Source organism: Echinops telfairi, unplaced genomic scaffold (assembly GCF_000313985.2).
Source record: "Echinops telfairi isolate 266 unplaced genomic scaffold, ASM31398v2 ScPeMD7_7469;HRSCAF=8507_0, whole genome shotgun sequence".
Taxonomy (NCBI): domain Eukaryota; kingdom Metazoa; phylum Chordata; class Mammalia; order Afrosoricida; family Tenrecidae; genus Echinops; species Echinops telfairi.
The window spans coordinates 37,696,782-37,714,106 of record NW_022111372.1 but is presented as its reverse complement, the minus strand read 5'-3'; the positions used below and the strand labels follow the sequence as shown (position 1 = coordinate 37,714,106).

The 17,325-nt window shown below is 42.1% G+C and overlaps 1 protein-coding gene across 1 annotated transcript in view; it reads right to left on the bottom strand.

The window, feature by feature from the left end:
• Window positions 1-17,325, bottom strand: part of TRAPPC10 (trafficking protein particle complex subunit 10) — an 89,405-nt gene that overhangs the window by 48,026 nt on the left and 24,054 nt on the right. Inside the window, exons 2-3 of the mRNA XM_004696899.2 lie at window positions 12,262-12,343; window positions 6,437-6,572 (exon numbers count right to left, since the gene is read on the bottom strand). Of these exons, the coding sequence (XP_004696956.1) occupies window positions 6,437-6,572; window positions 12,262-12,343 (218 nt within the window). The remainder of the gene's footprint in view (window positions 1-6,436; window positions 6,573-12,261; window positions 12,344-17,325) is intronic.

The following is a 17,325-nucleotide window of genomic DNA, read 5'->3' as shown; positions in this document are numbered from 1 at the left end:
AGTGAGTGAGTGAATGAGTGAGTGAGTGAGAAAGTGAGTGAGTGAATGAGTGAGTGAGTGAGAAAGTGAGTGAGTGAATGAGAGAGTCAATGAGGGAGTGAGAGTGAGAGTGAGTGAGGCAGTGAGTGAGAAAGAGAGTGAGTGAGAGCGAGTGAGTGAGTGAACGAGAGCGTGAGTGAGTCAGTGAGTCGGTGAGTGAACGAGAGCGTGAGTGAGTCAGTGAGTGAGCGAGAGTGAGTGAGTGAGTGAGAGTCAGTGAGTCAGTGAGCGAGAGCGAGTGAGCGAGTGAGTGGGTGAGTGAGAGTCAGTGAGTCAGTGAGCGAGAGCGAGTGAGCGAGTGAGTGGGTGAGTGAGCGAGTGAGTGAGAGTGAGGGTGAGAGAGAGAGAGAGAGTGCCATCAAGTCCATTCTGATGACTCATATCCACCTTATAGGACACAGGAGAACTGCCCCTGTGTAACATTCCTTACATTCAAGAAGCAAATTCAGAGTGAAAATCACTGTTCTGGAAGGAAATATCCAGCAATAACCTAACCAAATACTGTAACTTTTCCAAGAAATGGTTGTTTTGGAGACTTGGAACTGTAGGATGTGGCACGCTGGTGTGCCATTGGCTTCCAAGAGTCCCAGGAATGTTCTGTGTAAAGAGTGAGACCAGAGGGCAGGAGGGGCTGGCAGTTTTCAACTCTCGAGAATTCAAAGGCCAAACTCAAAGTGCAGTCTTCTGCCCATCATGTTAGAGCCAAGAGTGAAATCCTCTCTGATGACCAACACACGGCACTAAAATGCCTGCTGGTGGGCATCCCCTTCACTCCAGCCCATGAGAGAGCCTGGCTCGCGTGATGAACCACCACTCTGCACAAAGGGAGGAGCTGTGCGCCGCTAGGCTGACAGGGACTCTCAGTAAGGCCTCACCGCGCGCAAAAAGGGATCACACAAAAGTTTCAAAGAGTCTCGAAGAATCTTAGGAATAAATATTTGGAGTAAGCAATTGGAACATTAGAAGAAAAAGCTTCTTCAGAAGGGGATCAAGCTATGAAAGCGAGAGTAATTACCCCTAAAGAAACAAAAGTTCATACAAAAGCTCATTCACGAAGAAACAGATACCCCAAATAGCCTAGATCTATTAAAGAAATTAAACAAATAGTTTAAAATCTCCCCATGAGCCCAACTCCAAGTCGAGATGGCTTCACTGGTGAATTCCAGGCAATATTTAAGGAAGAGAGAATATCAAATCCACATTCTCTCCCTAGAAAATTAGCAAAGGAATGCTACACAACTTAGTCTACGAGACCAGCATCACCAATGCCAACACCAGAGATATAAGGAAACTACAGACCCACAACTTTCCCACAGTGGAAACACTCCTAACGAAAATTTGGCAAATCAGATACAATGTATACACACACACACACACACACACACACACACACACACACAATAACATACTATGATCAAGTGAGGGTTTCAAAAATCATTCAGTGTTTTTAATTATTGTAGTTTAACATATTTATACATTACGAAAGGAAAACTAAGTGATCATCTCAATGGATGCTGAAAAGAATTAGAGAAGAATCCAATATCCATTCTTGATTAAAACTTTCGGAAAACTACAAATAGACGAGAACATCTTCAAGCCAATGAAGAGCATCAATGAAAACCCAAAGCTAACAACACTCAACAGTGAAAGACTACCCACTTTCCTTCTGAGGCCAGGAGCTAAGCAGAGATGTCCATTTTCTCACCAATTCTTTCCAACATTTTCCTGGAGATGTAGCCACTTGTATGAGGCAACAAAAAAGAAAGATATCTAAATAGAAAAGAATAAAGTAAACTCTTAAATTGTACACGATATAGGACTGTCTGTGTAGGAAACTGAAATAAGTGGTCATTAGGTCGAAGGACATAAGGGCACTACTTTAAAAACTGGGTGCATTTCTAGATGGCAGTGATTGACACTGGCAATTTAAAAAATAAAACTACGTAAAATAAGACAAAAATATGAAGTACAGCTCCATTTGTCAAAGCTCTGGCAATGGGCTGCTAACTGTAAGTTCAGCAGTTTGAAACCACCAGCCAGCCACTCTGTGAGAGAAAGAGGAGGCTTTCTACTCCATAAAGAGTTACAGTCTCGGAAACCCACAGGGGCAGTTCCACCCTGTCCGACAGGGTCCTCTGTGAGTCAGAACTGACTTGCTTACCTAGAGTTTTATGCAAGACCTGCACACAGAAAACGACTGAGAAACTGCTGAAAGAAAATAAACTAGGCCTTACTAAATGGAGAGCTAGATCGTGCTCACAAATCAGAGGGCTCAATAATCTCCAAATGGACCTACAAATTTAGACCATGTCAATCAAAATCTCAGCAGACCGTTTTGGTAGGAACTGAGATTCTGAACTCTATATGGAATGGCAAAGGATCAAAGACAGAGAACTGCATCGACAGAAAAAGAAGACAGAGTCCAGACACAGACCCACACGCATATATAAGGTCAACTGATTTTTTTTTTAGTATTCGAAAAATATAAATTTATTTCATTCTTTTTAACGTCCACATATTTCCTTCAACTTGAAAGATTTTTTCCTTGTTCTCAATGATGATTATTTATGCAGTTTCAAATTCTTTTCTTTTCTTTTTTTTCTTGCCCCTCAAATTATTTTATTACTGCAAGCAATGTTAAAATAATATCCCTGGGAGCAGAACTGCTACAATGAAAGCTCATGTACCATTGTTTTCAAAAGGAAAATAATAGTTACAAACCTTGCAGAGGTTAGTATGCCTTTTATATAAAACCTCAAAGGAGGAACTGCTTTACAAAGAGTTAAGTAAAAGTGCAGGTCATTTCTGCAACAGGTTAAAATGGTCATTTATTATTATTCACAAGTCAGTCACAGTGCTGGATGAATGATTCTTCTAATCTTGGCTAGGCTAATTATATAGCTCAGTCAGTTTTGTTGGCTAGGTCATCTGCTGATCTTGCCTGGGTACTCTTAGAGGACCTCTTAGCATGTTTTCTATAGACCTATCCTAAGGATGGAGGTCAATTGACTTTAATAAAATGCCAAGGCAATTCAAAGAGAAAAGGTAACATTAAAAAAAAAAAGAGGTGCTAGAAGAGTTGGATAGCTTTCTGCCCACCCCACACACACACACCCGCTCCCCAAAATAAGAGTGAAAGAGAAAGAGCGAGAGAAGGCAAGATAACTTCAAGTCATAAATTACACATTAAACAAAAATGGAGAAAACCTTGGAGATAAATAGCATGTGTCTATACTATGTAACTCACTGCCATGGTCAATTCCAACTCACAGCACCCTATAGGACAGAGTAGAACGGTTTCTGAGTTTGAAGACTATAACTCTCCTATTGTGTAAAGACAAGCTAAAACAAAATATTTAAAAGACAAATACACAATTTTAAAATGTGCAAAAGACTTCAACAAATCTTTCACCCAAGAAGATATATGGATGGAAATAAGCACATGAATGATATTCAGTACCACCAGATGTTATTTTAAGAGGAGAAAGAGCTCCATCAGTTATGATCATTATTAAAGACATATGAGTTAACACCCAATGCAAGATACAGAATATTTTCTTCACCCTCAGAGTTCCCTTGTGCAGTCCCCATCTCAATTAGTTAACTTCTGATTTGATTTACAAGCCTCAGGCTATCAATGGAAACATACAGTATCTGTTATCTTGTGTCTGGTTATTTTGTAGTACATACCAGGGCTCATACCTTTTAACTAATCCACATCATTTCCTGTATGCATGGTTATGCCAACCAACTGGAAAACCCAAGTGAGATGTTACTCTTGACTAGACGAAGAACTAGAGAAGAAACTGAAATGTTCATCAGTTTCCAGGCTAGGTGTGTGCTATGAAACCATGGCTACTTTAGTTAGAATGTATCTTAACAGAGAAAAAAATAGAAGCAGTTTAATACGTATTGCTTAGTTAACACAATCATAACAAAACAAAAACAACATTAAAAATATGGCAGACCAGTTTTACTTTTAAACACAAAATCCTATACATTGTCAACTTACTGGCAACATTAAGAAAAAAAAGATAAGCAAGACTTAAAAAAAAAAAGACTTCCTACTAGGAAATGTAATTTTAAGAAAGGACTATGCCCATAGTGGTCACAAAAACTATATCTAACAATAAAAAAATTTAAATGCAAAATTTTATGAAAAATACAACAGCACATTATGAAAAACATAAAGGAAGGCACAGAGAATGGAGAATCATATCATGTTTCCAGTTTAGGTTGGTTCTGATTAAAATTCTTCTCCAAGGAATATGTAAGTTATTCAAGATATTCAAAGGCCTGATGTGGCAGTTATTAATTGCTTATAACAAACCTTTTTTAGTGGCTTAGAAGGACATTTATGTTGCTTACAAATCTGCAACTGGGACTCAGTAGCATCTAGCAACAACAAGGCGACACACACGAAAAGAAACCATAATCATGATAGAGGCAAAAATAGCCAACTGGAAGATATAATGGAAGAGAAAACCACATTCACCATGGGCAACAAAAGAAGTAAGATACTTAGATAACATAAATTTAACAAGAAACGTTTAAAATCTATAATGACGAACACCCCTGAAAGCCACACAAGGGTAGATTTCTATCAACGGAGCGGCACCCTTTGTTCCTAGTTGGGATGCCTCAACAATCAGTTCATGTGACCTCAGCAGAAACACCTACAAGACTTCTTCTGGAATGAAACCAGCTGACACTAAAATTCTATGAACTCTACGGAGAGACCAGCCCTGCCAGTTAGTAAACAAGACCTATCAACAAAACCTAGCACGTTTCTTTATCCCTGTGAGTGAGTGAGTGAGTGAGTGAGTGAGTGAGTGAGTGAGTGAGTGAATAATCCTGAAACTATCCTATGCATGTTGTAGGATTAAGTAAGTAAATGTGTAGATACAAGCATAACCAGGGAACGGGAAAGGACAAGAAGAATGCTGTGGAGTTGGGCTGGAATACTAGTTTTCAGTATCAACTCATAAATGCCATTATCTTTCAACTCCACATTTCCACACACTTTCTGAAGCCCCCTCATGTATCATTTCTTACTGCTGTCTATTAGCAGGGCCTAGAAACAATGCTACTCCAATAGCAGTGTCAAAAAAACAAGGTTCTGGGGGAGAAATGGCTGGTTCAAAGCTCCGACAGTGAAGGTACAAGATGATCTTAAAATAAATGCTATGCCAAAAAGTTTGAAAGTACCTAAATGGCACAGGAGCCAACTTGAAATGACAATCTGGGCTTCGAAATAAGCTCAGGGTCATTGACCACAGCCACCGAGGAAAAGAGAAGTCAGGTCGGCTCTTTGGGGAAGGAGTGCCATCTGCCACCTTCTTCGGTAAAGACAAATTCAGGAAAGAGTCACCAACAGATGTGAAGTGTAAGTAGGAAAGTCTTATGAATATCAGAATCTTTCCCCGATCTTAGTCTCCCTAGAGATGGTGCACTAGTTTCAAAAGGAAAGCAGTAAGTATGCCGTGGAGGAGCTAGACAACTCCTTGATTAAAACTAACATGCCAATCAGGGGCTAGACAGAAAAGAGTTAGCACAGCAGGTTGGCTGCTCTCCTCTGAAAGGTCTACCTACAAGATTGGCTCTGGGAATTTGGGGTTTGAAGGTTCCCATCATTCTCCAATGTTAAGACTAGTTCCTGGTGCCTAACCTGGATATCCAAATACGGTTCATGCTGAATCCCTGCTTTCTTTCTGGGGGTCTAGAACATCTGTGTGTGCCAAGGAGAGGCTATCTAAGAAACCACCTCCAGTCAAAGTCCTGGGTGTTGAGTCTCTGAGGAGCTTCCCCAAGTAACAACACTTCATAACTTGTCGCTGGGGTAATTACTTAAGTACATCCCATGGAATTCACTGGGAAAGAGTGCTGGAAGCTTGTGCATGGCTTCCGAGACTCTATCCCTTGCACCTTTTCCCTTCCTGATTCTGCTTTGTATCCTTTTTGCTAGACTAAATCACCCCCATAAGGATGACTATATCCTGACTCCTTCTAATAAATCACTGAACCTGAGTGTCCTCGGGGACTCCTGACACAGGGATAGATGGACATCATCATGAGTCTCCAGACGGATACAACATCACTTTAGTGGGATTCCAGTTGGGTGCCACACCTGAACCTAGTCATAATGAAATATGTGGCAATGTCAGGTTGAAGGACATTCTATAAAATAACTGGCCAAAAGTCTCTAAAATGCCATTGTCTGAGCAGAAGCATGCAAAGGCAAGCCAAGCACCTGTCTGAGGAGTGGAGAAAAGGGTAAGAACACCGATAAACAAAGACTATCGTTTATGAAATCAGAGTTGTCTTAAAAGGGAGAGCCATGAATGTGCGATCCCACTGCAGACACTTGCTCGCCGCGTTCCCGTAAATGCGTACTTACACAGCACTCTGTCCAGTAGATATGAAGGAAGGGGAAAGTGAGCAGAGCTTTGTTTCCTTCTTTGGGCAGCAGCTCCTCCTTGAACTGCACAAAATTAGATTCCAAGTGGATCATCTTTGGAGCCCGGCCATACGACCTATGAACAAGTTATAAAAAGTCAAGGAGGAAACAACTCAAGAAAGCTGAGGAAAAATAGACAGCCTGAACCAGATCAGTGAGTCCAGAAGTATATGTATTAATAATCGCTTTGACCAAAACTATTCTATGAGTTACTTTTAACACTATTCAATTACATACCAAAGTTCCCTGTTCATAAAAATTTTCATTTTATTCAATGAAGCTTACACAATACCTATTCTTCCATGTACTCATTTTAACCAGCCAGGCCATTCCAACAATACAGCTTCTGAACGATGGATTTTATTAACCGCAGTGTAACTTCATCTCTAAATCACCATAAAAAGAAGAAAAGAATATTCCCGAAGGTAACATTCAAGTTTAAGTATTAACTCTTTTAGCTGCATTAGCTAAGCCTTTTGCAATCGGTATTTTCCAAGAAAGCAAGCTGTCTAGAAAGAGATTAAGTGTTTATTCATAAAGCAGAAATTAAGTTGTGGTATAAACCTTTTATTGTCAAGAGCTATAGCGCCACGGAGAAATCCCACTAGCTTACATACATCTAAAAGCTATCCAAGAAAATGGACACTGTATTACTATTATTCTTAAATCAGTATGCTCCATTTGTCTTTTTTCAATCACTGTACATCCAACTCTGGGTGTCGCTTATACACATCTCTACCTGGATTACTCAATCTAAGGAATCTCTGTGTTTCAGTAAATTGAAACCAATCACATTTATGTGACTGTGCTTATGCTTGAATTTGTATACTTTCTATGTGCAGCTATTCTTTTCCTATCTTATAAGAATTAAATCATCAAGTTTTCTTCTTCCATCTTTTTTCTCTGCTGGTTTGAAAATTCAACCAGCTTTTCTATCCTGCTGCTGGCTACATTTTTACTTTTAATACACATACAATTACATTTTTCTTTCAAAGGCTAAAAACATCTATCCTTCTCTTGGGCAAGACAAGACAGTATACTTTCTTTTCTCTCCCAGTACACCTAAAATATTATGGGGTTTTTTTTAATCGTTTTATTAGGGGTTCATACGACTCTTATCATAATCCATACACACATCAATTGTGTAAAGTACATTTGTACATTCATTGCCCTTGTCATTCTCAAGACATTTGCTCTCCACCTAAGCCCCCGGCATCAGGTCCTCATTATTATGGTTTTTTTTTAATTGTTTAACTTCACAAAATACTCTTATGTCTTATTTGTTTGCCATTTCTTTCGTTGTGTTAAGTGTGGATTCATTTTTCTTCCTGTTGGGAAGGATGGATGGATGCTAATCAGCTGACTGATTCCTAGCAAGCGTACGTGCAACAGAACAAAACATTGCGCGGTCCTATAGCATTTCAACAATCACTGGCATATTCACGCCCATTACTACAACTACTCCATCTCACCCAGTTTCCTCACCCTCACTGGTCCTCTACCTCACCAAACATAGCGGCCTCTTCCAGCAACTGACCCAGCCCACGATGAGTCAAAGCAAGCAAGCCACACATGCTCTGTTGTAAGCCAGGGGGTGTTCACTAAATTGTCAAAAGTAAAATGGCAGGCTCTCCTTCCTAGCAGTCTGCTAAAATCTGTCCACCTTGGAAAGTATTTGAAATCACAGTGCCACTGTGTCTAACATCAGAGCAGCATGCATTTTTCTTCTTCTCTGAGGTACACCCTTTAATTATTTAAGTATTTACTTATTAACCCCTTATAATGCAGAGAGACAGAAGATTCCTCATCTCATAAATGTTGACATTTACATATTTACAGCAGTGCTTCCCAGCTACCTCCAAATAAAGGCACGCAGTGAAAATAGCTGGACGGGACAGCACCTATGACTCAGAACCCAAGCCCTAGGATCGGAGAGGACACCCGCTGCTCTCGCTTCACTCGGGCAAGGAGCGAGAGTAGCGGACGGAGTCTCTGCTATGGCATGGCCGTCTGATTAGACACCGGAATCTTCGTTCACAGGTACTTCTCCTCCAAACCTCGAGAATGCTGGTCTTAAATGTTGCATTGTGGTACGTTTTAAATGCTGCTGTTGCGAGACTGGACAGTCACTCTCATTCCATCTGTTTTTTTAGGTGTGTCTTTTGTGTGCTGCTTTGATTTCGTTCGGCTTTCATTCTGCTTGGCTTCGTACAAACTCCTGGCTCTTCACTCCTGGAAAAATCTTGACCATTTGCTCTTCTGGAAATGCCTGCTCTTCACTCCCTGTATTCTCTCCTCTGAAACACCTACTAGATAGCGATTGAAATGTCTGGATTATCCTCCATGGCCCAACTTTTCTTTCCCTTTCTTTTTAAAAAAATAAGTTTATTGGGGGCTCATACAATTCTTATCACAATCCATACATCCATCATGTCAAGCACATATGTACATTTGTTGCCATCATCATCCTCAAAACATTTGCCTTCTACTTGAGCCCTTAATATCACCTGCTCATTTTCCCCCCTACCTCCCCAATCCGCCCCTTCATAATTCATAAATCATTATTATTTTGTCATATGTTACACTGTTCGACATCTTCTGCCGCCCTCTTCTCTGCTGTCCATCCCCCAGGGAGGAGGCCATATGTAGATTCTTGTCATCGGTTTGCCTTTCTACCCCACATTCCCTCACCATCCAGGCATCGCCACTCTCACCACTGGTCCTGACGGAGTCATCTGTCCTGGATTCCGTGTTTCCAGTTCCTATCTGTACCAATGTACATCCTCTGGTCTAGCCAGATTTGTAAAGCAGAATTGGGATCATGATAGTGTGGGGGAGGAAGGGCCCAACTTTTTTTCCATGTGTTCCACCTCCAACCTTAGCATTAATCTAAAGAGTTGCGAAACTCCATTTTCCAACCTCCAAATGCGTTCTGTGGCTATTCAGCTACTCACTGCATCATCTAAAGTTTCTGCTTCAACTTTTTAATTAGCAAAATTAATTAAAAATCAATTTTTTGTTTTATGACCATACATTATAATGTCAAATAGTGCTATAAAGTGTTTAACACACACCAAAATACCAGCTGTCAACCTCATCCATCTCTAATCTCCCCCCTACATTAGTTTTCCAGGGCTGCAAAAACCAATTACCCCAAATTTAGAAGCTTAAAATAACAGGACATATTCCCTCGCAATCTTGGAGACCAGAAGTCTAAAATCATAGAGAGTATCAGCAGGGTTGCTTGTCTCAGAAGCTCTGAGGGCAAATCTGTTCCATGCCTCTCTCACCTGCTGGAGGCTGCTGGCGAGCCCTGGTGCCCCTTGGCTTGTGGACACATCATCCCAGTCTATTATCTCTTCCCTCAATCTAAACATGACCTTCTCCCTCTGCATCTTCTCCTTTTCTGTGTTTTATAAAGACTCTCACCATTGGACTTAGTGTGCATCATGACCCAGGATGATCTGGTCTGGATACATTCAGAGGTTCCAAGTAGATCCATCTTTTGGGGACCACAATTTAACTCATGACATCCTCCACCCCAAGTCTTTCAGTTAGTTCTTCTGGTACTGATCTCTGCTCCTAAGCCACCTGCTGTCACTTCCTGAGATGTCAATTCTAAGCCTGGTCTCAAAGTCTGTAATGGAATATGCAGATTCAGCTGTCTGCCCATGTCCTTCATCCCTCTAGCTCCCCCACTTCTATTAGAGTTCACATTAAGTCCACACGCTGGGTTTCCTTTCTTACTGAACATGAAAGCACTGTTCACTAAGGAACCAAAGAACACACATCATTATTAAAAAGTTTCATAATGTAACTTTGGTTCTTCTTAGAGTGGATGTCTGCCTCCATCTTTTGTTTTCTTTCAATGCCAACATTTTCATTCTCAAACTCTCCAAGAGAATTGCTGCACAGCTAAAGCATCAAGTAAACTACCAGCTTCTTTTTCCTCAGAAGTCTACAATCCACATGCTCAGCTGGGCTCCATTCCATTTCCTAAGCCTGATAGAGCTCCTCCTCTGGTAGATTGCTAAAAGAAAGCATCAGTCTTTTTCCTGGGCCACTCCATTCCTCCAGGGATGGGATTCTCTACTCTGATGCTGGAGAGCCTGGTCTGTGAACTTGGTCTGGCTGCAGTTTTAGATCTGAGCTACACTGGGCATGGGGTTAGCACTGTTAATGGATTTGGACTTTCTTCTGGTCCAGTGTTTCCCAGAGCAAGTGATACCACTCCAGGGGGTGTGGAGGAAGAGCAGGGGGAGCATGACACTGGAATGATCCAGAGGGGCTGCATAAGCAGATACCTACCCTTTATCCTGAATCATAGGTTATAGTGAAACCCTGGTAGTGTCGTGGGTTAGGCAGTGCGCTGCTAAGCACAAGGGCAGCAGTTTGAAATCACCAGCTGCTCCAATGGAAGATGAGTCGTTCTACTCTTAGAAACTCACAGGGGCAATTCAACCCTACCTTGTAGGGTAGCGTTTGTTAGGTCTTAATAGCAAAAAGGCTTTAATTGCTGAGGGGGTAGGTTGGGGGGGTGGGAGGCAGTAGTCCAAATAAGTTTGGGAACCTATGGCCCAGTCCTTGTTTTCACAACAGCATTTTTCTCCAGTCACTTCCATTTGGGCTAGGGGTGGAGCTCTTGTACCTACCTGTCTTCTCCCCTTCTAGCCTCAGCGTCACCCCAAACGTTCAAAGCCCTGAGCCAGCGCTGCTTCCTTGCTTCAGTGGCCTACTTACTGAGAAGCCACTTCTGTGGATCTTATTGTCAACTTTCTTAGTTCCGTGCCCAAGTCCCCATCTTTCTTAGCTTGGCTACTATTATCTCTTCCCTTTCTTTCTGACCTGAAACTATATGTCTTTTCAATCCTTTAGTCTCATTTCCTGAGGGGTTCAGGCAGATGAAGAGATGAATGCCTGCATTAAACCGATGCCGTTTTTGTATTTCATTTTTTGTTGTTGAGTTTTTTGTGCATAACCCCTCCTGCTAGTTTCATGAATACACTTCCCAGTTCTATCTCTATGAGTTTGACTAATGTATGCTTATTTTTAAAACCTTTCGGCCTATTCTACAACTTCAGATATTAAATCCTTACACCTGGTGAACTTGCTTCTCTCTTTCATGGCACTGGGCTTCCTCAGATGTTGAGCAATCCTCTAAGAAAATTCTCCTACATTCTGTACTCTTTAATTTAGCCAGAATTGAAATTACACGGGCATGAAGAATGACAGAAATGTTCTATACACCCAGGTTAAAAGTAGTTTACCTTTGACATTTTCCATGAACAATATCAAATCTTACCAGAAACAAGTTTTCCAATACCAATTTTCAAAGCCAGCCAGTTACTCTGGACATGTCGCTAAATGAACAATTACATGCACACAATCAGGCAACTAGAATTGTGGGTCTGGCTTTTTGTCCACTCTAATAACATTTTCCAGTTGCCTTCTCATCCTTAGGGCCCAGGCTGGGGAGAGGCTGGCTGTCTGCTGCTGAGAGGAGTACAAGCTGCCATTCTTAGTTATGAAGATTCCAAAGTGACTCTCTAAAAATGGGTCTTTAATTTAAAAAGTACATCAGGTTTACCACCCCTTCTCCTTAAAACAATCAACATAATTCCTGAAGAATAAGCCCCACAGATGTAACGGCATTCCGTTGATTTCTCACAGGCTTTAGAGTCCAAGCTGCAGCCCTAACCACTACAGCTGCTCGTACAAGTGGCCAAAGGGGCGGAGGAGCTGCGGTCCAGACCCAGCGCACTCACCTCCTCCACTCCACTGGTTCTCTTGGAAGCTGCTGGGAAAGTGTTGGATAAATAGAGGTGAACAGATTCTGATCTCCAGCACCTGTAAGAGAAGAAAAATATATGAAAAAGTCCACTTATGGTATTTTTCAGGTGAAGATGCAAAAATGGGCTCTAAAATTTATCAAATTGATATTTCTATATAATTCTATATTCAGAAAAAAAGAGATATCATAAAACAAAATCTTTATGCACCTTTCAATACCTCATCTCACCAAAGCCTACATCCAGCATGGCCTAGCGACTCTGTGGGGTGGCTGTGGGTGGGTCTGACTACCACTAGAGGAAGATGAGCCTCAGAAAGGCTGAGTGATCAGAGACCACGCTAGCCTGAGTCCACCCAGTGGGGCTCAGGGTCAGGCTCTACACCCAGGGCACACAGCTTCCTTCAACTTGGAGACACTGGCCCTGAAACTTTATGTGGCAAAGTGAGCATGGATTTCTTCATCAAAATAAACTCAGTTTCCCCTCAAAGGTCAGCAGGAGCACATGCTATGCAGTCACCCACGTGCACTCATCTATCCCTCACAGTAATCCCGGGGGGAGAGGGCAGACGAGCCGCTGCCTCACAGCTGAAGAAGGTGGGCGCCCTTCTCTCTGAGATCCCCGTTACCAGCCCAGTAATTCTTACGTCCCACTGTATGCTCGGTTTTAATTCAGCTCTTTTCTTCTAACTTTCACAGAACTGAAAAATCCATTTACTTCTCATAAAATGCCAGTATAACTACACTGTACTTAAAGCGAAAACAGAGCCTTTTAATATAGACGAATAAAATTCCTATACTCAGAAGATCCTCTCAGATGAAGCTAACCCAGATTCCAAATGGCTTTATATTGATCATGTGAAATCACAGGAAACTGATGAGGCTATTAGCCCATTTGCTCATTTTGTTATGAACCTAAAGAAAAAATCTCACAAAAACATGTAACAATGTCAGTTCACTGTAGAGAGTAATGGATTTCTGGTCCTTATTAGCTGTATGCAGGTTGCAGAGGCAGGAGACACGGTGGCCAGACAAGAACACTGGCAGCTTCACTACCAGAGTTCAAGTCTCAGCTCCACCATTCCCAAGCTTTATCATAGATCAGTTAACCTTCCTGTGCATGCCTCTGTGAAAGAGGGCTAAGTACTATACTGCTAACTGTAATGTCATCAGTTCAAACACACCAGCTGCTCCTTGGGAGAAAGATGAGGCAGCCAGCCCCTGTAAAGATTACAGCCTTGGAAACCCTATATAGGGTCACTATGAGTCAAAAATGACTACACGGTAATTGGTTTGGTTTTGAGTTTTGGTACCTTCATTAACTACATGTGAAATGAGGGTAGAGTTGCAGGGAATATAGGTCCTTGTAATGAAATTCAAAAATATACTCTGCCACCGAGTCAATACTGACACATAACAACCCTATAGGGCAGTATAGAACAGTCCCAGTGAGATTCTGAGACTATAAATCTTTCCGGGACTAAAAAAGCCCTGTTATTCTCCCTAGGAGTCGCTGGTGGTTTTGAACCGGTGACCTTGTGGTTCAGAGCCCAACTCATAACCACTATGCCATCAGGGTTCCTAACCTTGTAACAAAGCCTCACATAAATGCATAAGCAGCACATATAAAAAAATGGAAATCCCTCTCCCACTACCACCCTGAGCCCCAAACCTATTTTCTGGGGGAAACCTAGGCAAACCTCGGACTTACCTGTCAGGAGCTCTGTCAGGAACCACTGCCTAAACTCCATCATGGAATTAATCCCTAGTATGTGGCCTAGACTTAATGTTAAGACTGTGGGCCAATAAGCACATCTGCTGAGGACAAAGATCTTGTCTGAGATAATTGAGAACTTAACCTGTTCTGGCCCACTGGAGCTCCAAACTGCCTGGTAAGAATATTAGGGGGAAAGATGCCATCAAGATTTTCTTAGAATACAAAGCTATTACTAGCTGTAACATCCTTAAATCTTTACACCAAGTATTACAAAAATCAGAGATGCCTTTTAAGATGGGCACAGAAAAGGGATAGAGCTTAGCCATAAATCCCCCAAAGAGGACGGACAACAGAAAAGTAGGTGAAGGGAAACGTCAGACAGTGCAAGATATGACAAAATAATAATTTGTAAATTATCAAGGGTTCATGAGGGAGGGGGGGTAATGAGCTTATGCCAGGGGCTTGGGTGGAGAGCGGATGTTTTGAGAATGATGAGGGCAATGAATGTACAAATGTGTTTTACACAATTTATGTATGTATGGATTGTGATAAGATTTGTATGAGCCCCTAATAAAACGATTAAAAAAAAAAAACCCAAAGAATTAAGTCTCCACTCACATGACAGGCAATTAAATGAACAACATATACACTGTTTCCTGAAATAGCCCAACCGTTAAGTTAAAAAAAAAAAGGCATGAGTACTTTGAGGCCTGAACTGTCAATGTAGAGGTACTTCCAGGCAGGCGGACTTTCACTGACAACCCATGGGCCACAGAGGTCTGAGAAAGATTCTACTGCCCATGAAAAAGCCACTCAGAGCAAAACTGGGGCTTACAATGGATGCACCCATGCTCGGGGAGCCCTGTTCAGAGACTCGCCAGGTTTATTTTCCTAACTCAAGAGGCAAGTAGGGCCTTTTATTTTAATCACTAAGATTTCTGCTTTTGGTGGGGGAGAGGGGTATGAATAAAAAATAAAAGTAATTCAAGCACAATTCTACTTAAATAAATGTGTATGTGTGTGTGTGTGTGTGTGTGTGTGTGTGTGTGTGTACAAACAAACATACGCACTGCCCTGTTCGCATTGCTAACAAAGAAAGCGCATGGAGAAATTATGAGGTGGGTGAGCCAGGGGAGCAGTGTCACCTGGTGATGGTCTCTTTAGGACTGGGTGCACCCTGTCTGGTACTGTGCTAGGCCAGGTTGACTAGACAAACAAATCCAGAGACACATGTATGTAAGAGAGCTTTATTATCAAAGAGCACTTGTATATTGAGAAAACATCCCAACCCAGTCCAGATCAAGTCCATAAGTCCAATATTAGCCCATACGTCCAACACGAGTCCATAAATTCCTCTTCAGACTCATGTAGTCACTTGTAATGATGCTGAATGCAGGAAGATTAAGGGCTGGTGGGTGAAAAGCCTTCTGGATCCAGTGGCACTGGAAGCATCTCAGGGCTGGCACAGGTCTCCAAATAGCTTCTGAGTGTGTCTCCACACAGCTTGTCAACAGGAAGGTGAAGCACAGAGAGGAAGTTCCCAAAATCCTCATGAGAAAGTCATGCCCACAAGGAGGCATCATCAGTCTGTGAATTCTACCCTTTCGCCCGTAATGCCCTCAAGTTGACATGAGGGTATGTAACTACCACAGGTGCTTAAGTAGGCTGGAAAGACTGTTGAAGACCAGAAGCCACAAGAGAACTACGTGTGAACGGAGGTGTGATACAAACTTCCAGGACAGCTACCTGGCTAGGTATGCAAGTGCTGCTGGGCAGTGCTGGCTCTCTGCAAGCAGGCTGAAGTTAAACCCTACCTTCAGGGGATCCCAGCCCCAAGAATCACCCAGAAAGTAGGGTCAGGTCCTAGACTGCCTGTTACCAAATCAATGTTTTCTTCTTTTTTATGCCAATTGCATGTTCAGTTACATGCAGTCAAAATAGCTGACAGACTTTCAATAATTTATGATTATATTGCTGCATTCTCTCAGATTTTTGTAGACACATATTTAGGAAATTTTATGTAAAAAGAAGGCAAGCATTAAGTGCAGGGGAAAGAGAACTCAAAAGCAGTTTCAGTGAGAAGCATAACTAGGTCATATCACATTAAATCCAACTTAAATATTTATTCAAAAATTTAAAAACAGAAGGGCTTGGGACTCAGTTGTGAGGGTAAGGGTTCCTTCCATTCAACACATGCACAAATTTACTCCAACCAAACCTGGCTAACCATGTCTCTGTGATCAGTGGGTGGCTGGAGAAAGTTCTCTCAGTAATACACTGATCTTGGTCTTATCAGGGTGCCTTCAAATGGGGGGGATAGTTTTATGCCAGGGGGGCGCAACTTTGAACTCAAGCTTAGTATCATATTTTTTTACAAAATTGAAGTGAACATCTTCCCAAGTCATTGAAGCTTTGCAACAAGCTTACAGGAATGCTGCCTCTCGCGAAACAACAGTGTTTAGATGGAGCAAGCGTTTTAAAGACAGTCGGGAAGAACCCCAAAACTGAGCAAGGGCAAAAGAGCACCTCATAAAGTTACCTTGTGGGATTATACTGAGACTTTACCCAGCTTTGCCTCCCCCAATATGCCAAACATTTGAGGCATGTGGTGGGATGTCAGATGCTTAGAGATATCCTCCCTGAAGGCAGTCAGCTGCCAGACACTGTCTGGTCCACCACAGGTGGAGCCCACTCCCTGCTGTTAAGGACAATGGGTTACTTTTCCCTACATTGTGGCCAACAGTCTGTTCCCTGTAGGTGGGGTTTACATCCTACTCATAATGGTTTCTATAGTGAACCAGAGAACAGGTCAAACTGGTTCAGTGACATCCAAAATTAAGCTGCCTCCCTGAATCTAGGCTCTGCCCATCTTGTCACATGTGTACCCCCAATATCTCCCCTCCCTATTGTGTGGATACCCCAGATTGTCCCCCTCTCATTACTGTAGTACCTATAGCACAACCTCTTCCTGTGACATGTCGGCTCTTGCCATATTCTCTCACCTGTCCTCGCTCTCCTGTTCCCTTTCCCCTTATCCTCCTTCCCCTCCCCCTCTCTCCTGCCCTAGGGTCTCCCATCTCTACCGGGAACCACAGGAACCACCACACGGGGCTGAGGTGAGCATGCTACCATGAAATGTGTCTGACTCCATGATTTCAATCTCTCTTCTTTCTCTCATGCTCTCTATGACTTTACTATAATCTTTACTTATTATAACTGTACAATTGTGCCTATCGAACCCGTGATTAGTTGTCGGGGGCTGGCATTTCCCCCACACAGTGTCTGTGTGTGGGATCCACGGAGGCAATCTTTTTTTTTTTTTTC